Genomic DNA, 26433 nt, shown 5'->3' on the forward strand with positions numbered 1-26433 from the left:
CTGAAATTCCTAAACTTAAATCGGTCTCCTGAAAACAGTTCAGGAATCGGAATCTTGGGTTCAGACCTAGGATTTCTGGTAACATAATCTTGTATACCCTGCACACGAGCAGCAAGCTGGTCCACACTTGTAATCAAGGTCTGGACATTCATGTCTGCAGCAAGCTTAAGCCACTCTGAGGTAAAGGGGAAAAGAAAAAAAAAAAATGAGAGAGGGAAAAAAAAAAAAAAACTCAAAATTTTCTTTCTTATAATCCCACTTCTGCAATGCATTAAACATTTAATACTGGCCTGGCATACTGTTATGACCCCAGTGGACAGGGTCTCAGAGGAACGTGTAAGTCTGCAAGATACAAAAATCCAGCTCATAGGGCTGTGGTAACTGGGTTGACCAAATAGCTACTCCTAACGCCAACACTAGAAGTAGCCGGGGATCATGCCTACGGTGATCGCTAGATGACTCGCTCCAGCCGGAGAATCTAACTACCCCTAGGAGAAGAAAACAAAGACCTCTCTTGCCTCCAGAGAAAGGGACCCCAAAGCAAGATACAAGCCCCCCACAAATAATAACGGTGAGGTAAGAGGAAATGACAAACACAGAAATGAACCAGGTTCAGCAAAGAGAGGCCAGCTTACTAATAGCAGAATATAGCAAGATAACTTATCTGGTCAACAAAGACCCTATAAAAATCCACGCTGGAGATTCAAGAACCCCCGAACCGTCTAACGGTCCGGGGGGAGAACACCAGCCCCCTAGAGCTTCCAGCAAAGGTCAGGATACAGATAGGAACAAGCTGGACAAAAATACCAAACAAAACAAAAGCAAAAAGCAAGAAGCAGACTTAGCTTGAAAAACAGGAACCAGGATCAGAGGACAAGAGCACAACAGATTAGCTCTGATTTCAACGATGCCAGGCATTGAACTGAAGGTCCAGGGAGCTTATATAGCAACGCCCCTGAACTAACGGCCCAGGTGAGGATATAGGAAAAGACAGACGCTCCAGAGTCAAATCACTAATGACCACTAGAGGGAGCAAAAAGCAAAATCACAACAATACAGGAGGAGATGACATACAGGTATATACTATATACAGAAGGAGATGACACACAGGTATATACTATATACAGGAGGAGATGACACACAGATATATATTCTATATATAGGTGAGATGACACACAGGTATATACTATATACAGGAGGAGATTACATACAGGTATATACTATATATAGGAGGAGATGACATACAGGTATATACTATATACAGGGGAGATGACACACAGCAGGTATATACTATATACAGGGGAGATGACATACAGGTATATACTATATACAGGAGATGACATACAGGTGTATACTATATATTAGGGAGATGACAAACATGTATATACTGAGGTGAAAATGAGAGGTGTGAGGTGAAAATGAAAAGGTGTGAGTGCAAAATGAGAGGAGTGAGGGAAAATAGTGGAGTCATCGGAAAATGACAGATGTGAGGTCGAAATGACAAGTGTTAGAGGGGAATGAGAGGAGTGAGGGGGAAAATAAGAGGAGTGAGGGGTAAAATGAGAGGTGTGAGGGAGAAAATGAGAGATGTGAGGGGGAAAATGAAAGATGTGATGGGGAAAATGAGAGGCGTGATGGGAAAATAAGAGAAGTGAGGTGCTATAACTAACCGCAGATATTTACTATGCCCAGGCAACGCCGGGCTCTTCAGCTAGTATATAAATATATATATATATATATATATATATATATATATATATATATTTACATTTTTTCTCCACTTAAAAAAGAACCTGAGAGTTATATTTTAACCTCATCGGTCCACAGGACTTGTTTCCAAAATGCATCAGGCTTGTTTAGATGTTCTTTTGCATACTTCTGATGCTGAATTTCATGGTGAGGATGCAGGAGAGGTTTTCTTCTGATGAGTCTTCCATGAAGGCCATATTTGTGCAGGTGTCTCTGAACAGTAGAACAATGTACCACAACTCCAGAGTCTGCTAAATCTTTCTGATGGTCTTTTGCAGTCAAGCGAGGCTTCTGATTTGCCTCTCTAGCAATCCTACAAGCAGATGTCACTGAAATTTTGCTTGGTCTTCCAGACCTTATCTTGACCTCCACTGTTCCTAATTACTGCCATTTCTTAATTACATTTAAAACTGAGGAAAGGGCAACATGAAAACGCTTTGCTATCTTCTTATAGCCTTCTCCTACTTTGTGGGCCTTCACCATTTTCAGAGTACTCGGCAGCTGCTTAGAAGAACCGATGGCTGCTGTTTTTTTGGCACAAAGCCAGAGGAGGCTGGGTTTTTATAAAGCTGCATAAATTGCATCACCTGGCCTTTCCTAACGATGATAGTGAACAAGTTATAACTCTAACAGGCTAATTAGACCTTGGTCACAGTTATCTGAGCACACAAATCTCCAAGGGTGCCCAAACTTTTGCATCAGACCATTTTCCTTTTTGTAATTTTTAAAATGTAAAAAATGACAATATATTGTTTCCTAAAATACAAAGGAAATGTGTCATCTGTAACTTTAGGCCTTTTAGGATCATTTCATCTTCAACTTGCTTAACTGTTCACAACAACCGTATTATTTGACAAGGGGTGCACAAACTTTTACATGAAGGTCTGACCTGAGATTTTATCTGTGATCCGTACACAGGGAAGGGTCTGATTTGGGCTCTGTACACATTTGAGTCTGAATACATTAAGAGTTGCATCTGAGGTCTGTATAGTGGGGGTCTTGTATGGGGTATGTATACTGGGGTCTGTATGCTGGGACAGGGTCTTATTTGGGGTCTAGTATGGTGTCTGAACACATTGAAAATCTGAGTCTGTGTATGTGGGGGTCTGTTCCAGGGTCAGTATATACCCTGTGTGTTCTGTATATAGTGGGTTTGCTCTGGGATCTGTATACATTGGCTCTAGTCTGGGGGTCTGTATCTTTATTGAGAGCTCTGGTGCATGGTCTGCATTAATTTCGGGGGGCGATGCACCTTGTCATTTGTAGTATTTCAACTTCAGCCCCCGTAATTGGGGGAAGGGAGTCCCATATAAGCAGAGCATAAAAGAGCTTGTGCAGCCCCCTATATGCCACTTTTTGTTCCCCTCCCTGATGCTCCTTTTGAAAAGTTAGTAAGTAAATTTCCCCTGCACCAAAGAAAGCAGAAACTTTCTGTAATGAGAACGTTCCTTTCCTTTATCCAGGTGGAAACAGATTGTAGATTTGTTACAGGAGGCGGAAAAAGAAAAGAAAGTAACAGGTAAGAAAAGAAAGAAAGCAAAAAAGAAACAAAGTAGCAAAATGAATAAATTCATGTAAATATTGATGTTAGATGATGTATCAGTTATGCAGTGGATGGAGCAGGATTCACAGCAACACAGAGTGTGTCAAAAGGAGCGTACTGATCTTATTGGCGGTTACAGACTGAATGTTACAGGGTGGTTCAGCAGCACAGAACAGAGGATTTTAGCAGATGATTGTGATAATTTTGTGAGATGCAACAAATGGAATAGTAACTACAACATAGAAATATCAGAGTAAAATGGCCTCTGGCATCAGAATGAGATCAGTCTATTCAGCTCGTAGTCAGTGAGCGTTTACAGGGAGGAATAAAGCCCCTTCCCTGCAGCGAGTGTCAGCTCCTGGGCCCAGGGCTGGGAGATGAATGGCGGCATTTATGTACCAAGCCTCTGATGTGAACATGTGAACTGCGCCTACTGTGCGCCTACTGTATCAGAACAGAAATATATTGAGTTCCTTAATGTGGGATTGAACCCGGAGCCATCTGTTAGTGGAGAATGCATCTGTCAAGTGATCTGCGCACGTTCTTCATCGCCGCCGACGATTTGTGATTCCTGTCATTAAAAATGTATATTGCAATCTGTCCTGCTCTGCATAAATCACACTCACATCTCCCTGGGAAAGCTGCTGACAACTGTTATATAAAGTATATGGGTAAATAATATCTAATGCGCGCACATCCGCCATACATTCCCACACTGGAGCGACACGATCTCTGCAGTTACGACTGCCACTCAGGACTTCGGGAGAGCTGGAGTGAGCTTGTACGTGGAAAATGGTGGCCATAACGGTGGTCAGCCACCTTACTGCACCGTCAGGGACCACCCAATGGTCTTCAAAGCATAAAGAAAAGCTTTTCAACTTTTAAATAAACTTTCCATTTAAAATCTCTGCTTGCTCTTAGTAAAATGAAACCCTGTTGGTTACAATGCAGTGGTGGATGTACCATCAATGCAGTGGTGGATGTACCATCAATGCAGTGGTGGATGTACCATCAATGCAGTGGTGGATGTACCATCAATGCAGTGGTGGATGTACCATCAATGCAGAGGTGGATGTACCATCAATGCAGTGGTGGATGTACCAACAATGCAGTGGTGGATGTACCATCAATGCAGTGGTGGATGTACCATCAATGCAGTGGTGGATGTACCATCAATGCAGTGGTGGATGTACCAACAATGCAGTGGTGGATGTACCAACAATGCAGTGGTGGATGTACCATCAATGCAGAGGTGGATGTACCATCAATGCAGTGGTGGATGTACCATCAATGCAGTGGTGGATGTACCATCAATGCAGTGGTGGATGTACCATCAATGCAGAGGTGGATGTACCATCAATGCAGTGGTGGATGTACCATCAATGCAGTGGTGGATGTACCATCAATGGAGTGGTGGATGTACCATCAATGCAGAGGTGGATGTACCATCAATGCAGAGGTGGATGTACCATCAATGCAGTGGTGGATGTACCATCAATGCAGTGGTGGATGTACCATCAATGCAGAGGTGGATGTACCATCAATGCAGTGGTGGATGTACCATCAATGCACAGGTGGATGTACCATCAATGCAGTGGTGGATGTACCATCAATGCAGAGGTGGATGTACCATCAATGCAGTGGTGGATGTACCATCAATGCAGAGGTGGATGTACCATCGGTGCAATCTGTGCAGCCGCACAGGGGCCAAGGAGGTAAAGGGGCCACCACCATCTCCAAAGCTGGAGGAATTGTGCATTATGATGAGATAATGGACGGCAAAGAGCTCAGATATTGTTCTCGCACCCTATTCTCTTTGGTCTGTGTCTGCCAGCGTTACAATGTATCAGTGTTGGCAATCCTCTGTGAGATAAACAGCGAAAAGCATCATTGTGTTTCCATTACCTAACATCTCTGCTTGCTGTCAATGGCAAGATGAAGAAAATGGATTGCAGAGATCATGTGGTTTTATGGCTAAATGAATATGTCCCATATCTTTGCATTTTTTATTTTACAAAGAAAAACAGGAGGAAGCCCCCCGCAGAACAGGAGAAGAGGGGTCCGGACAGTCTCACCATGGGGTGAGTGAACATTATAGTATTTGGCTTAAAACTGGTCTGCACAGTGCCATTATGACAGTGAGAGATGGATAATAGACAGATAATATAAAGTTAGATAATAGATAGATGATAGATAATAGATAGATGACAGATAATAGCTAGATAGATAGATAATAGATGGATAGATAGATAGATAGATAGATAGATAGATAGATAGATAGATAGATAGATAGATAGATAGATAATAGATGGATAGATAGATAATAGATAGTGGATAGATAGATAATAAATAGACAATAGATAGATAGAAAGATGATAGATAGATAATAAATAGATAATAGATGGATAGATAGATAGATAGATAGATAGATAGATAGATAGATAGATAGATAGATAGATAGATAACACTATGTAACACAGTTTTTGTTCCTGGCTTCCAAGTGTAATATTCAAACTGCTTATATTTAAAGACTATGGAAAAACAACTACATTCAGCACAAACTTTGATTTTATGACCACAGGCCAGAAAAATTTCGCATTTATTGTGTCAAAACAAGGAAATTACACTATAACAAATTACGGTATTTATTTTTTGTTCCTGGGTTCAAAGTGTGTTTTCCTAAGCTGTTAGGGCTCTTTCACACGTCCTGATATTTCCGGTACCGGGAAAAACCGGTACCGGAGATATCCGTGTCCGTATGTCCGTGTGCTCAAGTGGCACATACGTGCGGCATCCGTGTGCCGCCCGTGTGCCCCCTGAGGACCACACGGAGCGTGCAGGAGAGACAGCGCTACACTAAGCGCTGTCCCCCCCGCATGTGGTGCTGAAGGCAGAATTCATCTCTTCTTCCCCGCCGGAGAGAAGAGATGAAAGATCTTTTTTTTTTTTTTCTGGGGGGGGGGTGAAAAATAAAGTTTGCATGTGCCCCCGCGTCCCCCCCCCCCCAGTGCGCCGCCTGGCCTCTTGCCGCAGAAATACTCACCCGGCCAGCTCCTGCGATGTCTCCTGTGTCCTCTCCGCGCTGCCAGCTTCTCCTGTGCGAGCGGTCACGTGGTTACAGTCAGTGAATAATCCCTGACTGTAATGAGCGGTCCCACGTGACCGCTCACACAGGAGAAGCTGGCAGCGCGGAGAGGACACAGGAGACATCGCAGGAGCTGGCCGGGTGAGTATTTCTGCGGCAAGAGGCCAGGCGGCGCACTGGGGGAGGGGGGGACGCGGGGGCACATGCAAACTTTATTTTTCACCCCCCCCCCCAAAAAAAAAACAACAAGAAAAATAAACTTTCATTTCTTCTCTCCGGCGGGGAAGAAGAGATGAATTCCGCCTTCAGCACCACATGCGGGGGGGACAGCGCTTAGTGTAGCGCTGTCTCTCCTGCGGGCGGTACGTGCACACGGAGGAGAGTGCACACTGTTCTCCGTGTGCACGTGTGCTGTCCGTATTGTGGTCCGTGCTGCCGGTGGAAAACGGACATGTCGACGTGTTTTCAGCACGGACATACGGTCCGTGTGAAAACACGCACATGTGCATAGACCCATTCATTTGAATGGGTCTACGTGTGTCAGTGTCTCCGGTACGTGAGAAAAATGTCACTACACGTACCGGAGACACTGACGTGTGAAAGAGGCCTTATGCCTAAAACAAATAGAGAACAGTCGTTGTTCAACAAAAACTTTGCTTCTGTGATCAGGACAATGAAATTTTGAAATTTGTCTGTTTTCGGGAAAATTCTCCTTTCGTATTCAGTACTGAGTAGTCTTCATTGTCCTGATCTCCGAAGCAAAGTTTTTGTGGAACAACGACTGTTCTCTATTTGTTTTAGGCATAACGGGTTAGGAAAACACACTTTGGACCCAGGAATAAAAAATAAATAATTTGTTACATAGTGAATAGATAGATTATTATTATTATTATTATTATAGCACCATTTATTCCATGGCGCTTTACATGTGAGGAGGGGTATACATAATAAAAACAAGTACAATATTCTTAAACAATACAAGTCATAACTGGTACAGGAGGAGAGAGGACCCTGCCCGCGAGGGCTCACAATCTATAAGGGATGGGTGAGGATACAGTAGGTGAGGATAGAGCTGGTCATGCAGCGGTTTGGTCGATCGGTGGTTACAGATAATAGATAGATAATAGATAGATTAATAGATAATAGATATTTTGTGAATTAACCCCTTAATCCCATATGACAGTGGAGGGTGGGAGCCCACATGTGCCTTGGTCGCATATTATTTGGAAGGTAACGCTACCATGATGTGATGATGATGATTGTTTTTTCAACATATGCTGCGCACTTGCGCTTGTGACCGGTCTTTATCATGTGTGGCTTTCCACTATTGACGCTGTAGTGTGTTTTCCCGCTTGTTCCAGTCCTGCCCATGTCTTTTCCTTCGTACATTTTAATAATAAAGGTTGTTTCTATATTATTTGGGTGGACATTTTTCCACTATTTTTTTCTGTGGTTGTCCATATGACAGTGCTCTGCAAAGTGTCAGATCAGCGATCAGACCCTATAACATGATGCCCCCCTAACACCCCCCCCCCCCCCCCGAGGCAATGTTATAAAGTAAATAAAAAAAATATTCACATGTGTAAAAAAAAAATAATTCCTAAATAAAGAAAAAAAAATATTGTTCCCATAAATACATTTCTTTATCTAAATAATGAAAAAGAATAAAAGTACACATATTTAGTATCGGCGCGTCCGTAACGACCCCACCTATAAAACTGTCCCGCTAGTTAACCCCTTCAGTGAACGCGGTATAAAAAAAAACGAGGCAAAAAAACGCTTTATTATCATACCAACGAACAAAAAGTGGAATAACACGCGATCAAAAAGACTGATATAAATAGCCATGGTACCACTGAAAACGTCATCTCGTCCCGCAAAAAAACAAGCCGCCATACAGCATCATCAGCGAAAAAATAAAAAAGTTATAGTCCTGAGAATAAAGCGATGCAAAAATAATTATTTTTTCTCTAAAATAGTTTTTATCGTATAAAAGCGCCAAAACATAGAAAATAAATAAATGAGGTATCGCTGTAATCATAACCCGAAGAATAAAACTGCTTTATCAATTTTACCAAACGTGGAATGGCATAAGCGCCCCCCCAAAAGAAATTCATGAATAGCAGGTTTTTGGTCAATCTGCCTCACAAAAATCGGAATAAAAAGCGATCAAAAAATGTGACGTGCCCAAAAATGTTACCAATAAAAACATCAACTCGTCCCGCAAAAACAAGACCTCACATGACTCTGTGGACCAAAATATGGAAAATTATAGGTCTCAAAACGTGGAGACGCAAAAACTATTTTTTGCAATAAAAAGCGTCTTTTAGTGTGTGATGGCTGCCAATCATAAAAATCCACTAAAAAAGCCCGCTATAAATAGTAAATCAAATCCCCCTTCATCACCCTTTTAGTTAGGGAAAAATAATAAAATTAAAAAAATGTATTTATTTCCATTTTCCCATTAGGGTTAAGGCTAGGGTTAGGGTTAAGGCTAGGGTTAGGGTTAGTGTTAGGATTAGGGCTAGGGTTAGGATTAGGGTTGGGGCTAGGGTTAGGGCTTGGGTTAGGGTTAGGATTAGGGCTAGGGTTAGGGCTAGGGTGGGGTTAGGGTTGGGGCAAGGGTTAGGGTTGGGGCTAGGGTTAGGGTTGGGGCTAGGGTTAGGGTTTCAGTTAGAATTGGGGGTTTCCACCGTTTAGGCACATCAGGGGCTCTACAAACGCGACATGGCGTCCGATCTCAATTCCAGCCAATTCTGCGTTGAAAAAGTAAAACAGTGCTCCTTCCCTTCCGAGCTCTCCCGTGCGCCCAAACAGGGGTTTACCCCCACATATGGGGTATCAGCGTACTCAGGACAAATTGGACAACAACTTTTGGTGTCCAATTTCTCTTTTTACCCTTGAGAAAATAAAAATTTGAGAGGCTAAAAAAACATTTTTGTGGGAAAAAGAGGATTTTTTATTTTCACGGCTCTGCGTTATAAACTAGTGAAACACTTGGGGGTTCAAAGTTCTCACAACACATCTAGATAAGTTCCTTGGGGGGTCTAGTTTCCAATATGGGGTCACTTGTGGGGGGTTTCTACTGTTTAGTTACATCAGGGGCTCTGCAAATGCAACGTGATGCCTGCAGACCAATCCATCTAAGTCTGCATTCCAAATGACGCTCCTTCCCTTCCAAGCCCCGACGTGCGACCAAACAGTGGTTTACCCCCATATATGGGGTATCAGTGTACTCAGGACAAATTGCACAACAACTTTTGGCGTCCAATTTCTTCTCTTACCCTTGGGAAAATAAAAAATTGGGGGCGAAAAGATCATTTTTGTGAAAAAATATGATTTTTTATTTTTACGGCTCTGCATTATAAACTTCTGTGAATCACTTGGTGGGTCAAAGTGCTCACCACACATCTAGATAAGTTCTTTAGGAGGTCTACTTTCCAAAATGGTGCCACTTGTGGGGGGTTTTAATGTTTAGGCACATCAGGGCCTCTCCAAACGCAACATGGCGTCCCATCTCAATTCCAGTCAATTTTGCATTGAAAAGTCAAATGGCGCTCCTTCGCTTCCGAGCTCTGTCATGCGCCCAAACAGTGGTTTACCCCACATATGGGGTATCGGCGTACTCAGGACAAATTGTACAACAACTTTTGGGGTCCATTTTCTCCTGTTACCCTTGGTAAAATAAAACAAATTGGAGCTGAAGTAAATTTTGTGTGAAAAAAGTTAAATGTTCATTTTTATTTAAACATTCCAAAAATTCCTGTGAAACACCTGAAGGGTTAATAAACTTCTTGAATGTGGTTTTGAGCACCTTGAGGGGTGCAGTTTTTAGAATGGTGTCACATTTGGTTATTTTCTATCCTATAGACCCCTCAAAATAACTTCAAATGAGATGTGGTCCCTAAAAATAAATGGTGTTGTAAAAATGAGAAATTGCTGGTCAACTTTTAACCCTTATAACTCCCTAAGAAAAAAAATTTTGGTTCTAAAATTGTGCTGATGTAAAGTAGACATGTGGGAAATGTTACATATTAAGTATTTTGTGTGACATATCTCTGTGATTTAAAGGCATAAAAATTCAAAGTTGGAAAATTGCGAAATTTTCCAAATTTTCACCAAATTTCCATTTTTTTCACAAATAAAAGCAAGTTATATCGAATAAATTTTACCACTATCATGAAGTACAATATGTCACGAGAAAACAAGGTCAGAATCACCAGGATCTGTTGAAGCGTTCCAGAGCTATAACCTCATAAAGGGACAGTGGTCAGAATTGTAAAAATTGGCCCGGTCATTAACGTGCAAACCACCCTTGGGGGTAAAGGGGTTAAAATAGCACAGAAAAATAAGTAATAGAAAATGTACCTATTAATGCTGAATACTTATTGTTTCCAAATGGTAGCTGTTATGACCCCAATGGCGAGGGTCTCAGAGATATCAGCAAGTCTGCAAAGTACAAAAATCCAGCTCATAGGGCAGTGGTAACTGGGTTGACCATATATCTACTCCTAACGCCAACCCTAGAAGTAGCCGGGGAACATGCCTACGTTGGTCGCTAGATGTCTCGCGCCAGCCGGAGAGCTAACTACCCCTAGAAGAGGAAAACAAAGACCTCTCTTGCCTCCAGAAAAAGGACCCCAAAAGTAGGATACAAGCCCCCCACAAATAATAACGGTGAGGTAAGAGGAAATGACAAACACAGAGATGAACTAGGTTTAGCACAGAGAGGCCCACTTACTAATAGCAGAATATAGTAAGATAACTTATATGGTCAACAAAAACCCTATCAAAAATCCACGCTGGAGATTCAAGAACCCCCGAACCGTCTAACGGCCCGGGGGGAGAACACCAGCCGCCCTAGAGCTTCCAGCAAGGTCAGGATACAGATAATATACAAGCTGGACAAAAAATGCAAACAATAACGAATTGCAAAAAGCAAAAAAGCAGACTTAGCTTAATCAAGCAGGAACCAGGATCAGTAGACAAGAGCACTACAGATTAGCTCTGATATCAACGTTGCCAGGCATTGAACTGAAGGTCCAGGGAGCTTATATAGCAACACCCCTGACCTAACGACCCAGGTGAGCATAAAAGGAATGACTGACAAACCCAGAGTCAAATCACTAGTAGCCACTAGAGGGAGCCAAAAAGTAAATTCACAACAGGTAGCGCAGTGAAAATCACACAAAAACTAACGCGTAATGCAGTTATATATGCCGCCCTCATAACATGGCAGAACGAGGGAAATTTACCATCCCGGAGTCTACAACATTTGGTATTCTCAGAAAATGTCAGACACATTGACAGCTAATGAGCCAAATATACACAAAGGTGAAAGTTCTGCCTGTATGTGACACCGGCCGCATTATTCACAGGATCTAACAGAAAAGCAAACTTCAGAAAGTTCATTCCCGGCCAACAGGAGCGATCACAGGCCGATGTCTGAGCCGGCGCTACATCTCTTAGAACACAGCAGTTCTGACGAGCAGGAAGCCTGGATAGATCGATTCATGAAGCTGGAAAATGTTCTTAGGCTCTGCCAGATAAAAGACACCGGTAACGTATTCACCGCCACCGACTGATGGCCCCTACATGTATCACTACCACCTCTCAGACCGCCTCACCTGTGCTACTGGGTATTATAGCAGTTATATTCTTGTACATAAGAGCAGTATTATAGCAGTTATATTCTTGTACATAGGGGCAGCATTATAGTAGTTATATTCTTGTAGATAGGAGCAGTATTATAGTAGTTATATTCTTGTACATAGGAGCAGTATTATAGTAGTTATATTCTTGTACATAGGAGCAGTATTATAGTAGTTATATTCTTGTAGATAGGAGCAGTATTATAGTAGTTATATTCTTGTACATAGGAGCAGTATTATAGTAGTTATATTCTTGTACATAGGAGCAGTATTATAGTAGTTATATTCTTGTACATAGGGGGCAGTATTATAGTAGTTATATTCTTGTACATAGGGGCAGTATTATAGTAGTTATATTCTTGTACATAGGGGGCAGTATTATAGTAGTTATATTCTTGTACATAGGGGCAGTATTATAGTAGTTATATTCTTGTACATAGGAGCAGTATTATAGTAGTTATATTCCTGTACATAGGAGCAGTATTATAGTAGTTATATTCTTGTACATAGGGGGCAGTATTATAGTAGTTATATTCTTGTACATAGGAGCAGTATTATAGTAGTTATATTCTTGTACATAGGAGCAGTATTATAGTAGTTATATTCTTGTACATAGGAGTAGTATTATAGTAGTTATATTCTTGGAAATAGGGGCAGTATTATAGTAGTTATATTCTTGTACATAGGAGCAGTATTATAGTAGTTATACTCTTGTACATAGGGGCAGTATTATAGTAGTTATATTCTTGTACATAGGGGGCAGTATTATAGTAGTTATATTATTGTACATAGGAGCAGTATTATAGTAGTTATATTCTTGTACATAGGAGCAGTATTATAGTAGTTATATTCTTGTACATAGGAGCAGTATTATAGTAGTTTTATTCTTGTACATAGGGGCAGTATTATAGTAGTTATATTCTTGTACATAGGGGCAGTATTATAGTAGTTATATTCTTGTACATAGGGGCAGTATTATAGTAGTTATATTCTTGTACATAGGGGCAGTATTATAGTAGTTATATTCTTGTACATAGGGGCAGTATTATAGTAGTTATATTCTTGTACATAGGGGCAGTATTATAGTAGTTATATTCTTGTACATAGGGGCAGTATTATAGTAGTTATATTCTTGTACATAGGAGCAGTATTATAGTAGTTATATTCTTGTACATAGGAGTAGTATTATAGTAGTTATATTCTTGGAAATAGGGGCAGTATTATAGTAGTTATATTCTTGTACATAGGGGCAGTATTATAGTAGTTATATTCTTGTACATAGGGGGCAGTATTATAGTAGTTATATTCTTGTACATATGGGCAGTATTATAGTAGTTATATTCTTGTACATAGGAGCAGTATTATAGTAGTTATATTCTTGTACATAGGAGTAGTATTACAGTAGTTATATTCTTGGACATAGGGGCAGTATTATAGTAGTTATATTCTTGTACATAGGGGCAGTATTATAGTAGTTATATTCTTGTACATAGGGGCAGTATTATAGTAGTTATATTCTTGTACATAGGAGCAGTATTATAGTAGTTATACTCTTGTACATAGGGGCAGTATTATAGTAGTTATATTCTTGTACATAGGGGGCAGTATTATAGTAGTTATATTATTGTACATAGGAGCAGTATTATAGTAGTTATATTCTTGTACATAGGGGCAGTATTATAGTAGTTATACTCTTGTACATAGGGGGCAGTATTATAGTAGTTATATTATTGTACATAGGAGCAGTATTATAGTAGTTATATTCTTGTACATAGGGGCAGTATTATAGTAGTTATATTCTTGTACATAGGGGCAGTATTATAGTAGTTATATTCTTGTACATAGGGGCAGTATTATGGTAGTTATATTCTTGTACATAGGGGCAGTATTATAGTAGTTATATTCTTGTACATAGGAGCAGTATTATAGTAGTTATATTCTTGTACATAGGACAGTATTATAGTAGTTATATTCTTGTACATAGGAGCAGTATTATAGTAGTTATATTCTTGTACATAGGGAGCAGTATTATAGTAGTTATATTCTTGTACATAGGAGCAGTATTATAGTAGTTATATTATTGTACATAGGGGCAGTATTATAGTAGATATATTCTTGTACATAGGAGCAGTATTATAGTAGTTGTATTCTTGTACATAGGAGCAGTATTATATTAGTTATATTCTCGTACATAGGAGCAGTATTATAGTAGTTATATTCTTGTACATAGGGGCAGTATTATAGTAGTTATATTCTTGTACATAGGGGGCTTCTCCCCACCAGTCTCCCCACCCGGTTTTGGCTCTTGGTAGGTGTAAGCACTTTGTTCATCTGTCTATTTAGGGGGTTTTTTCCACTGGGTCCCCATTAGGACGTTTGTGCTTGGTTCTATGGGTGCTATTATGCACCTATTGTGCTTTTCCTGCTTTTTTTATATCCCCAATTGAGGGGGCTAATATAGTGATTTACTTAATGGGCTTTATACCGGTATTACATCTGGGGAGTGTGGTTTATGGGGGCGCATATCAGCATTTTTCGGGCACTCACTCTGTGTTTTAGCCATTTATTACTTATATTTGTAAGGTATTTATCTATTACTATTTATAAAAATAAAGTTTGTTTCAATAAATCATTGCTCTGTATTTTCCTCCTTGTGCTTATAGTTATATTCTTGTACATAGGGGCAGTATTATAGTAGATATATTCTTGTACATAGGAGCAGTATTATAGTAGTTATATTCTCGTACATAGGAGCAGTATTATAGTAGTTATATTCTTGTACATAGGGGCAGTATTATAGTAGTTATATTCTTGTACATAGGAGGCAGTATTATAGTAGTTATATTCTTGTACATAGGAGGCAGTATTATAGTAGTTATATTCTTGTATATATGGGGCAGTATTATAGTAGATATATTCTTGTACATAGGAGCAGTATTATAGCAGTTATATTCCTGCATATATTGGGCAGTATTATAGTAGTTATATTCTTGTACATAGGAGCGGTATTATAGTAGTTATATTCTTGTACATAGGGGCGGTATTATAGTAGATATATTCTTGTACATAGGGGGCAGTATTATAGTAGTTATATTCTTGTACATAGGGGGCAGTATTATAGTAGTTATATTCTTGTACATAGGGGCAGTATTATAGTAGTTATATTCTTGTACATAGGAGCAGTATTATAGTAGTTATACTCTTGTACATAGGGGGCAGTATTATAGTAGTTATATTCTTGTACATAGGAGCAGTATTATAGTAGTTATATTCTTGTACATAGGGGCAGTATTATAGTAGTTATAATCTTGTACATAGGAGCAGTATTATAGTAGTTATATTCTTGTACATAGGGGCAGTATTATAGTAGTTATATTCTTGTACATAGGGGGCAGTATTATAGTAGTTATATTCTTGTACATAGGAGCAGTATTATAGTAGCCATATTCTTGTACATAGGGGCAGTATTATAGTAGTTATATTCTTGTACATAGGGGGCAGTATTATAGTAGTTATATTCTTGTACATAGGGGGCAGTATTATAGTAGTTATATTCTTGTGTATAGGAGTAGTATTATGGTAGATATATTCTTGTACATAGGGGCAGTATTATAGTAGCTATATTCTTGTACATAGGGGCAGTATTATAGTAGTTATATTCTTGTACATAGGGGGCAGTATTATAGTAGTTATATTCTTGTGTATAGGAGCAGTATTATAGTAGTTATATTCTTGTACATAGGGGGCAGTATTATTGTAGTTATATTCTTGTGTATAGGAGTAGTATTATAGTAGCTATATTCTTGTACATAGGGGCAGTATTATAGTAGTTATATTCTTGTACATGGGGGCAGTATTATAGTAGTTATATTCTTGTACATAGGGGGCAGTATTATAGTAGTTATATTCTTGTACATAGGAGCAGTATTATAGTAGTTATATTCTTGTACATAGGAGCAGTATTATAGTAGTTATATTCTTGTACATAGGAGCAGTATTATAGTAGTTATATTCTTGTACATAGGAGCAGTATTATAGTAGTTATATTCTTGTACATAGGGGGCAGTATTATAGTAGTTATATTCTTGTACATAGGGGCAGTATTATAGTAGTTATATTCTTGTACATAGGAGCAGTATTATAGTAGTTATGTTCTTGTACATAGGGGGCAGTATTATAGTAGTTATATTCTTGTACATAGGGGCAGTATTATAGTAGTTATATTCTTGTACATAGGAGCAGTATTATAGTAGTTATATTCTTGTACATAGGAGCAGTATTATAGTAGTTATATTCTTGTACATTGGGGCAGTATTATAGTAGTTATATTCTTGTACATAGGAGCAGTATTATAGTAGTTATATTCTTGTACATAGGAGCAGTATTATAGTAGTTATATTCTTGTACATTGGGGCAGTATTATAGTAGTTATATTCTTGTACATAGGAGCAGTATTATAGTAGTTATATTCTTGTATATAGGAGCAGTATTATAGTAGTTATATTCTTGTACATAGGGGCAGTATTATAGTAGTTATATTCTTGTACATAGGGGCAGTATTATAGTAGTTATATTCTTGTACATTGGGGGCAGTATTATAGTAGTTATATTCTTGTACATAGGAGCAGTATTATAGTAGTTATATTCTTGTACATTGGGGGCAGTATTATAGTAGTTATATTCTTGTACATAGGAGCAGTATTATAGTAGTTATAGTCTTGTACATAGGGGCAGTATTATAGTAGTTATATTCTTGTACATAGGAGCAGTATTATAGTAGTTATATTCTTGTACATAGGAGCAGTATTATAGTAGTTATATTCTTGTACATAGGGGCAGTATTATAGTAGTTATATTCTTGTACATAGGAGCAGTATTATAGTAGTTATATTCTTGTACATAGGGGCAGTATTATAGTAGTTATATTCTTGTACATTGGGGGCAGTATTATAGTAGTTATATTCTTGTACATAGGGGCAGTATTATAGTAGTTATATTCTTGTACATAGGAGCAGTATTATAGTAGTTATATTCTTGTACATAGGAGCAGTATTATAGTAGTTATATTCTTGTACATAGGGGCAGTATTATAGTAGTTATATTCTTGTACATAGGAGCAGTATTATAGTAGTTATATTCTTGTACATAGGAGCAGTATTATAGTAGTTATATTCTTGTACATTGGGGCAGTATTATAGTAGTTATATTCTTGTACATAGGAGCAGTATTATAGTAGTTATATTCTTGTACATAGGGGCAGTATTATAGTAGTTATATTCTTGTACATAGGAGCAGTATTATAGTAGTTATATTCTTGTACATAGGAGCAGTATTATAGTAGTTATATTCTTGTACATAGGAGCAGTATTATAGTAGTTATATTCTTGTACATAGGAGCAGTATTATAGTAGTTATATTCTTGTACATTGGGGGCAGTATTATAGTAGTTATATTCTTGTACATAGGGGGCAGTATTATAGTAGTTATATTCTTGTACATAGGGGCAGTATTATAGTAGTTATATTCTTGTACATAGGAGCAGTATTATAGTAGTTATATTCTTGTACATAGGAGCAGTATTATAGTAGTTATATTCTTGTACATTGGGGCAGTATTATAGTAGTTATATTCTTGTACATAGGAGCAGTATTATAGTAGTTATATTCTTGTATATAGGAGCAGTATTATAGTAGTTATATTCTTGTACATAGGGGCAGTATTATAGTAGTTATATTCTTGTACATAGGGGCAGTATTATAGTAGTTATATTCTTGTACATTGGGGGCAGTATTATAGTAGTTATATTCTTGTACATAGGAGCAGTATTATAGTAGTTATATTCTTGTACATTGGGGGCAGTATTATAGTAGTTATATTCTTGTACATAGGAGCAGTATTATAGTAGTTATAGTCTTGTACATAGGGGCAGTATTATAGTAGTTATATTCTTGTACATAGGAGCAGTATTATAGTAGTTATATTCTTGTACATAGGAGCAATATTATAGTAGTTATATTCTTGTACATAGGGGCAGTATTATAGTAGTTATATTCTTGTACATAGGAGCAGTATTATAGTAGTTATATTCTTGTACATAGGGGCAGTATTATAGTAGTTATATTCTTGTACATTGGGGGCAATATTATAGTAGTTATATTCTTGTACATAGGGGCAGTATTATAGTAGTTATATTCTTGTACATAGGAGCAGTATTATAGTAGTTATATTCTTGTACATAGGAGCAGTATTATAGTAGTTATATTCTTGTACATAGGGGCAGTATTATAGTAGTTATATTCTTGTACATAGGAGCAGTATTATAGTAGTTATATTCTTGTACATAGGAGCAGTATTATAGTAGTTATATTCTTGTACATTGGGGCAGTATTATAGTAGTTATATTCTTGTACATAGGAGCAGTATTATAGTAGTTATATTATTGTACATAGGGGCAGTATTATAGTAGTTATATTCTTGTACATAGGAGCAGTATTATAGTAGTTATATTCTTGTACATAGGAGCAGTATTATAGTAGTTATATTCTTGTACATAGGAGCAGTATTATAGTAGTTATATTCTTGTACATAGGAGCAGTATTATAGTAGTTATATTCTTGTACATTGGGGGCAGTATTATAGTAGTTATATTCTTGTACATAGGGGGCAGTATTATAGTAGTTATATTCTTGTACATAGGGGCAGTATTATAGTAGTTATATTCTTGTACATAGGAGCAGTATTATAGTAGTTATATTCTTGTACATAGGAGCAGTATTATAGTAGTTATATTCTTGTACATTGGGGGCAGTATTATAGTAGTTATATTCTTGTACATAGGAGCAGTATTATAGTAGTTATATTCTTGTACATAGGAGCAGTATTATAGTAGTTATATTCTTGTACATTGGGGGCAGTATTATAGTAGTTATATTCTTGTACATAGGAGCAGTATTATAGTAGTTATATTCTTGTACATAGGGGCAGTATTATAGTAGTTATATTCTTGTACATAGGAGCAGTATTATAGTAGTTATATTCCTGTATATAGGGGCAGTATTATAGTAGTTATATTCTTGTACATAGGAGCAGTATTATAGTAGTTATATTCTTGTACATAGGGGCAGTATTATAGTAGTTATATTCTTGTACATAGGAGCAGTATTATAGTAGTTATATTCTTGTACATAGGGGCGGTATTATAGTAGTTACATTCTCATTCTATACTTACTGATAATTTGTGTATTTCTGCTTTATTCCTCGCTCAGGTCTTGTGGACGCAGTCAGAGCCGCGCAGATTATTAAGAAGTACAATGTGATTCACGGTTTATGTCTGAGCGCTGAGAAGATCGCTGCGGCTCTGGACACGTTCCGCATGGGGGTGTACATACTTTTGGAGCCCGCGCTGCATTTCCTGAAGGATTTATAGTGTGGATGTGAGGCAGTGATTAGCGTCGGTTCAGACTGTGGTTTTCAGGTTTTGTTAATTATGTAAATTCAGCTCGTTCTGTAAATTCTGATGGATTCGCACTTTCCCCGTTCATTAGTCGATGTGAGAAGACGGACAGATTGGAGACATTTTGGTTAAAGGAACAACAAAATCATCGGGAAAAATGTGAAAAATGTTCTATTAACCCTTTAACTGGAAAATCCTAATAAAGCAAATAAGTTCCAGACACAGAGCCGCTGCTGACCTGCTTACTGTCTCCAGTGTCTGCAGAGTTGTGAATGCAGCACATGGTGCGACGAGAGGAAAGTACAATAATGTGAGAAATATTGATGGTCATTAGTGTGAGGGCAGCGGATGGCGGAGACGCAGCGGCCTCTGTGTGACATCTGCAGTCACGTCACGTGTCGTCTCTAATGTCAGCGAGAAGAAGCTGTGAGAAGGGCAGCTCTGCCCACAGCCAACATGGCTGACACAAGGCTCCGCTCTCCGCCTACTCAGTGACGTCATCGCGTCTCAGTTTGTCGGCTCAGCATACTGAGCATGCGCGGGCGGCCATGTTGGTCTGTGTGCAGTGACTGAGCGCTCTCGCCGGTTGTTTCGTTTTCGTTCCCGGAGAAGAAAAGATTAACGGTGAGAACTGAGAGAGGAAGAGTCTGCTGTCCGGGGAGAGAGGAGCGAGGAGAAGGGAGAGACTGAGGGGAGAGGAACCATGACAGTGCGGAATCTACCGCTGTCACCACTGCGGGTGCACGGCATGCTGGGAGGAGGACTACTACTCCCCATAGACGACTACTACCCCCATAAAGACTGCATCCCCCTATAGACTACTACCCCCCCATAGATGACTACTACCCCCCCGTATAGACTGCATCCCCCCCATAGATGACTACTACCCTCCATATAGCCGACTGTGTCCAGCCATAGATAGCTACTACCCCCCATAGATGACTACTACCCCCATAAAGACTGCATCCCCCTATAGACTACTACCTCCCCATAGACGACTACTACCCCCATAAAGACTGCATCCCCCTATAGACTACTACCTCCCCATAGACGACTACTACCCCCATAAAGACTGCATGCCCCCATAGACTACTACCCCCCATATAGATTACTACCCTCCATATAGCCGACTGTGTCCAGCCATAGATGACTACTACCCCCATAAAGACTGCATCTCCCTATAGACTACTACCCCCATATAGCTGACTACTACCCCCCCGTATATACTGCATCCCCCATAGACGACTACTACCCTCTATAGACGACTTCATATCCCATATAGCTGACTGTGTCCAGCCATAGATAGCTACTACCCCCCATAGATGACTACTACCCTCTATAGACGACTGCATCCCCCCATAGACTACTACCCCCATATAGATTACTACCCTCCATATAGCCGACTGTGTCCAGCCATAGATGACTACTACCCCTCATATAGACTGCATCCCCCCATAGACTACTACCCTCTATATAGCTGACTGCATCCGTCCATAGACACCTACTACCCCCCCAAAGATGACGACTGCATCACCCTTAGACACCTACTACCCTCCATATAACCGACTACTACCCTGCATCCTCCTACAGACTACTACACCCCATACAGCCGACTGCATTCATCCATAGACAGCTACTACCCTCCCATAGATGACTACTACCCTTTATAGCCGACTGCGTCCCCCATAGACAACTGCTATCCTGCATTTAGACTGCATCCTCCCATAGACTACTACCCCCATATAGTCGACTGCATCCCCCCCACTACTACCCTCTATAGATGACTGCATCCCCCATTAGACTACTACCCCCCATATAGCTGACCACATCCCCCCCCCCACTGACTACTACCCTCTATAGACGACTGTATCCCCTCATAGATTACTACCCACCATATAGATGACTGCATCCCCCCAATAGATGACTGCATCCCCATTTAGACTACTAACCCTTCCCTTAGAGCGACAACCTCTCTAGTTGATTACTACCCATCCTGGTATAACCACGACCGTCCACTATGACTGCGACCCCCCCATTCTCTGATTTGGTGCCGTTGCCCACCTGTGGTAATCTGACGTAACTTTTTTCTGTCGCAGTGGTCGGAGCCTCAGCTGAAGGTTTTGACGGTGCAGAGAGATCTCCACAATGGTAAGAAGATGGGGCCGCAGTGTGGGCGAGGGGATGGGCCGTGGTGTGGGGTCTAGGGGACTGGCCGCAGTGTGGGGTCTAGGGGACTGGCCGCGGTGTGGGGTCTAGGGGACGGGCCGCAGTGTGGGGTCTAGGGGACGGGCCGCAGTGTGGGGTCTAGGGGACGGGCCGCAGTGTGGGGTCTAGGGGACGGGCCGCAGTGTGGGGTCTAGGGGACGGGCCGCAGTGTGGGGTCTAGGGGACGGGCCGCAGTGTGGGGTCTAGGGGACTGGCCGCAGTGTGGGGTCTAGGGGACTGGCCGCAGTGTGGGGTCTAGGGGACTGGCCGCAGTGTGGGGTCTAGGGGACTGGCCGCAGTGTGGGGTCTAGGGGACTGGCCGCAGTGTGGGGTCTAGGGGACTGGCCGCAGTGTGGGGTCTAGGGGACTGGCCGCAGTGTGGGGTCTAGGGGACTGGCCGCAGTGTGGGGTCTAGGGGACTGGCCGCAGTGTGGGGTCTAGGGGACTGGCCGCAGTGTGGGGTCTAGGGGACTGGCCGCAGTGTGGGGTCTAGGGGACTGGCCGCAGTGTGGGGTCTAGGGGACTGGCCGCAGTGTGGGGTCTAGGGGACTGGCCGCAGTGTGGGGTCTAGGGGACTGGCCGCAGTGTGGGGTCTAGGGGACGGGCCGCAGTGTGGGGTCTAGGGGACTGGCCGCAGTGTGGGGTCTAGGGGACGGGCCGCGGTGTGGACGAGGGGACGGGCCGCGGTGTGGGGTCTAGGGGACTGGCCGCGGTGCTGCTCAGCTCCTCATTCTCTTGTCTCTTCTCTCCAGTCTCGCAGATATGACTCGAGGACGACCATCTTCTCCCCGGAGGGTAGGTTATCGCTCCCCTCACATGCCCGACTCCTACTCCCCTCATTGTGCTGCCTTGGCGCAGTCACTTTATCCTGATGTAGTCTGTGTGTGTCTTACTGGCATAAAAAAAATTGCACAAATGGTGGGAAATTTATTAAAATGTGTCAACGGGTGTTGAGACTGATGGCAGGTCCTCATCACTATCTCTGCTTGCTGTCACTGACTTGTTCTGTTCCCAGGTCGCCTCTATCAGGTGGAATATGCCATGGAAGCCATCGGACACGCCGGCACTTGCCTGGGCATCCTGGCCAACGATGGCGTCCTGCTGGCGGCCGAGAGACGGAACATCCACAAGCTCCTGGACGAGGTTTTCTTTTCTGAGAAAATTTACAAACTGAACGAGTAAGTTGTGCGGCGTCATGCTTTCCAAGGTGGTGACTTGCCCGGTGGTGGCAGAGACACTGACGCCACCCTGTCCTGCTGTCGTTTCAGCGATATGGCGTGCAGCGTGGCCGGGATCACTTCTGACGCCAACGTCCTGACCAACGAGCTGAGACTCATCGCACAGAGGTAAGAGAAGGGGAGAAACCGCCATCACATGACGAGCGGCGCCGGGCCCGTGCTCCGCCTGCCATCACTGCGCTGATACATTGTAACAAACCAGGGGAGGGATTGTTGTTCAGCTCAGAGGGTTTTCCAGACTGGATACACTTGCTCCTGCGAGATGTTTTCAGACAAGATTGAGAATTAGGTGACCAGAGTTAAAGGAGTGTCTCTGATTATGGCATACTCCTAGAAATTCATATTTTCCCCGGAGACGGGAAGTAATGGCGCCGATGTTTTAATTCTGTGACACGAAGATTTATTTTCCTGTTTTTGCCCCCCAGGTATCTGCTTCAGTACCAGGAGCCCATCCCGTGCGAGCAGCTGGTGACCGCCCTCTGCGACATTAAGCAGGCGTACACACAGTTTGGAGGTGAGCACTTTATTATTTGCTTGCACCGATCAGCGGCGCTCTGAGTCCGGGAAGAGACCTCAGACGATGGAGACGCCGCTGCCCCATTCACGGTCTGTTTGGATGTGGATCTTGGCACGGCGGAGTGTCGCCCTTTCACATGGTAGGGGGTCCACTTTTGTACTGGCGGCAACTGCACCAACCACATTAAAAGAAAACCACCAACCATAGTCTGTTGACTCCCTGCCACTTGCAGGTTGTAGCACCATTCAGAGTTCCCCTTTAAAGGGGTTGTTCAGCCATAAATCTGCTGAAAACAGCTTCCAGGACCATGTAGCTATGCAATTGCTGCAGTGATCACGGGGCTAAATGACACAAAATCATCTGTCTGATGGTACAGAGACTAAGGGGAACCTAGAGGCACAAAAAATGGGAGGGGGGTGATCAATATGCTGTTTTCACAGTTTATTTTTAACGTATAGACATCCCCTTTAAAAGGAAAACACAACTTGAATTTGTGAAGTAATTTTGGCCAGTTTGCTCGGATGTTTTTTTGCAGCCGTTTTGTGAATCGCCGCCTCTGCGCCGTCTGATATGTTTTCTGTGATCGGCAGGTAAGCGGCCGTTCGGCGTCTCCCTCCTCTACATCGGCTGGGACAAACACTACGGCTTCCAGCTGTACCAGAGCGATCCAAGCGGGAACTACGGCGGCTGGAAGGCCACATGTATCGGCAACAACAGCGCGGTAAGAATCACTTCTCCCTCCATGATCGCCGCTGTCTGTGCCAATCCATCACCAGTTGAAAGGTTGCCGTCAGTGAATGGCTGTGACCAGAGGCTGCAAATCTGTCCTGATCATATTAGACACTAAGACGACTCCCATTAACCAGGACTGAGCGGTTTCCATTCACTGACAGCAACATATTACACAGCGGCAGCACTTTAGATTGTGCTGATGGGGACGTGTCGCTGATCTGCCCGCAGGCTGCAGTCTCCATGCTGAAGCAGGACTACAAAGAGGGAGACATGACGCTCAAGTCGGCGCTGGCTTTAGCTGTTAAAGTTCTTAATAAAACGATGGACGTCAGTAAATTATCCGCTGAGAAAGGTGAGCTGGGGGGCACTGCGGGGTGGGGGAGGGGCATGGCGGAGTCGGGGGCTCCTGCTTCGTCATGTCATTATTTGAGTTTATTCTACAAGCCTTCGGTGGAGTTACCTGGGGGCTCATCAGTAGCTACGAGTCCATTTACTAAGGACAAATTAAGGGTTTCCTCACGTCCGACATACATGGTCCAAGCACGGTGTCCAGAACGGCCGCAGCTGCCCGGCCCCAAACTCAATGCTTTGTATACGGCGGCTCAGGACATCGCGCTCCATACTTTGTCCGTGAGAAACTGGTCTAAACCTGAGATGAAGGCTAAACAGGTCTTCAAGCACGTGGCATTGGATTAGGACGAAGAATCCCTTTAACACCTCGATTACCAGACTTGATTTTGCCTTCCACGTTTCAGCTGCCATTATTTTCTTCTTTTTTTTTTTACCATTTATTTTTTTAAAGGGAATCTATCAGCAGGTAATCTGAGAGCAGCATGATGTAGGGGCAGAGACCCTGATTCCGGCGATGTGTCACTTATTTGGGCTGCTAAGTGCAGTTTTGATTGAATCTCTGTTTTATCTGCTGTGGATTTAGCAAGGCTTGAATGCTGAGCTCTGTATAACTCCGCCCACACCTCTTATTGGCAGCTTTCTGCCAATCAGTGGTGAGGGGTGGGGTTACAGAGTAGCTGGTTCCTGCAGTAATAATCTCCTGCTATTAAAACACTGATTGTATTGAAACCACAGCAAGCTGCTGAGCAAGTGATACATTGATGGAACTGTAGACTCTGTCCCTACTTTATGCTTCTCTCAGATTATATTGTAATAACCTTTAACTGTGGCTATCTGAGACTTGTTTTATTTGGAAGATCTTCTAATCTTTCTTCAATTGCGTTTTGGTGGACATTATTATTTTTTTTTTTAACTGTGTACGTTTCACATTAAACTGAAACTTAGATTTTTTTCAGTTGAGTGGATTCCTGATTTGAGATTTTTTTTTTTTTCATATACATGTACGAATATACCTTTTTTTTTTTTTATAAATATTTTTGAGTTTTGTTGAAAGATGGATATATAATTTTATGCAAGAAATCATTAAAGATCTCTGGAGAACTTTTTTTTTTTTTTGATGAAGACTGCTCCTTCTAGAGACCCATCAGCCATGCGGAGATCATGTGATCAGGTCCGTTGCTGATACTTTTATTCTGTGAAGAAAAGACAGAAGCGGTACTATTAAACCACGGCTGTCTTCTCCTCTGCCAGATTGTAGCAGCTTTAATCCCGCTCTGTAAATGTATAACGACATGGGATTAAAGCTCACGACCAAGCTCTGTAAAATCCCTTTAAATCTTCTAATCTATCCCGTTTCAGTTGAGATCGCCACATTAACACGAGAGAACGGAAAGACGAAAATCCGGGTGCTGAAACAGAAGGAGGTGGAGGAGCTGATCAAACTTCACGAGGCGGAAGAAGCGAAGATCGAGCGAGAGAAGAAGGAGAAAGAACAGAAGGAGAAGGACAAGTGATGGCGGAGACGCCTGGGCGGGGGATTCTTGGTGATATTTAAATCTTATGCGGATTCTGCGGTTCTTCATACAAATCCTTATGTCACAGATTTTCTTTTTTTCTTCTTGAAATAAAATTTAAACTGATTTTTTTCTTAAATGTTTCCCCGAGAAATCATTCATTATGTTCACTGCGGATTTGTGAGGCCGAGTCTCAACCCAAGGTTCACAGGTGTACAATACTCTAAATATTTTTCAGGTGTACAAAGAAACTTTACAATTTCATCATGTTTCAAGATCTCTGCTGCCTGTCAGCTACCTGAAGCCTAAAAAAAAACCCTGTACAGATCTAATCATTATGGGATTGCGACAAAGGCGTCCGGCGCAGACAAAGCTCAAAGTTCCAGACTGATACA

At 41.5% G+C, this 26433-nt stretch overlaps 2 protein-coding genes across 5 annotated transcripts in view; both read left to right on the forward strand.

Annotated features, from left to right (window-relative positions):
- C8H1orf87 (chromosome 8 C1orf87 homolog) overlaps positions 1–19857 on the forward strand; it is a 61477-nt gene extending 41620 nt beyond the window's left edge. For all 4 annotated transcript variants that reach the window (XM_077276874.1, XM_077276875.1, XM_077276873.1 and 1 more), the window contains 4 exons: positions 3213–3268; positions 5312–5373; positions 11756–11936; positions 19294–19857. In XM_077276874.1, the coding sequence (XP_077132989.1) occupies positions 3213–3268; positions 5312–5373; positions 11756–11936; positions 19294–19454 (460 nt within the window). In that variant the 3' untranslated portion in view covers positions 19455–19857. The remainder of the gene's footprint in view (positions 1–3212; positions 3269–5311; positions 5374–11755; positions 11937–19293) is intronic.
- A 73-nt stretch (positions 19858–19930) lies between these two features.
- Positions 19931–26177, forward strand: PSMA4 (proteasome 20S subunit alpha 4). The gene is made up of 9 exons (XM_077278104.1): positions 19931–20105; positions 21578–21629; positions 22439–22481; positions 22702–22864; positions 22955–23032; positions 23350–23438; positions 24032–24162; positions 24402–24525; positions 25884–26177. Exons 2-9 carry the CDS (start codon positions 21627–21629, stop codon positions 26036–26038), a joined length of 786 nt encoding a protein of 261 aa, XP_077134219.1. The 5' UTR covers positions 19931–20105; positions 21578–21626; the 3' UTR covers positions 26039–26177.
- The last annotated feature ends 256 nt before the right edge of the window (positions 26178–26433 follow it).

The sequence above is a fragment of the Ranitomeya variabilis genome, chromosome 8 (genome assembly GCF_051348905.1).
Source record: "Ranitomeya variabilis isolate aRanVar5 chromosome 8, aRanVar5.hap1, whole genome shotgun sequence".
In the NCBI taxonomy this organism is placed as follows: Eukaryota; Metazoa; Chordata; class Amphibia; order Anura; family Dendrobatidae; genus Ranitomeya; species Ranitomeya variabilis.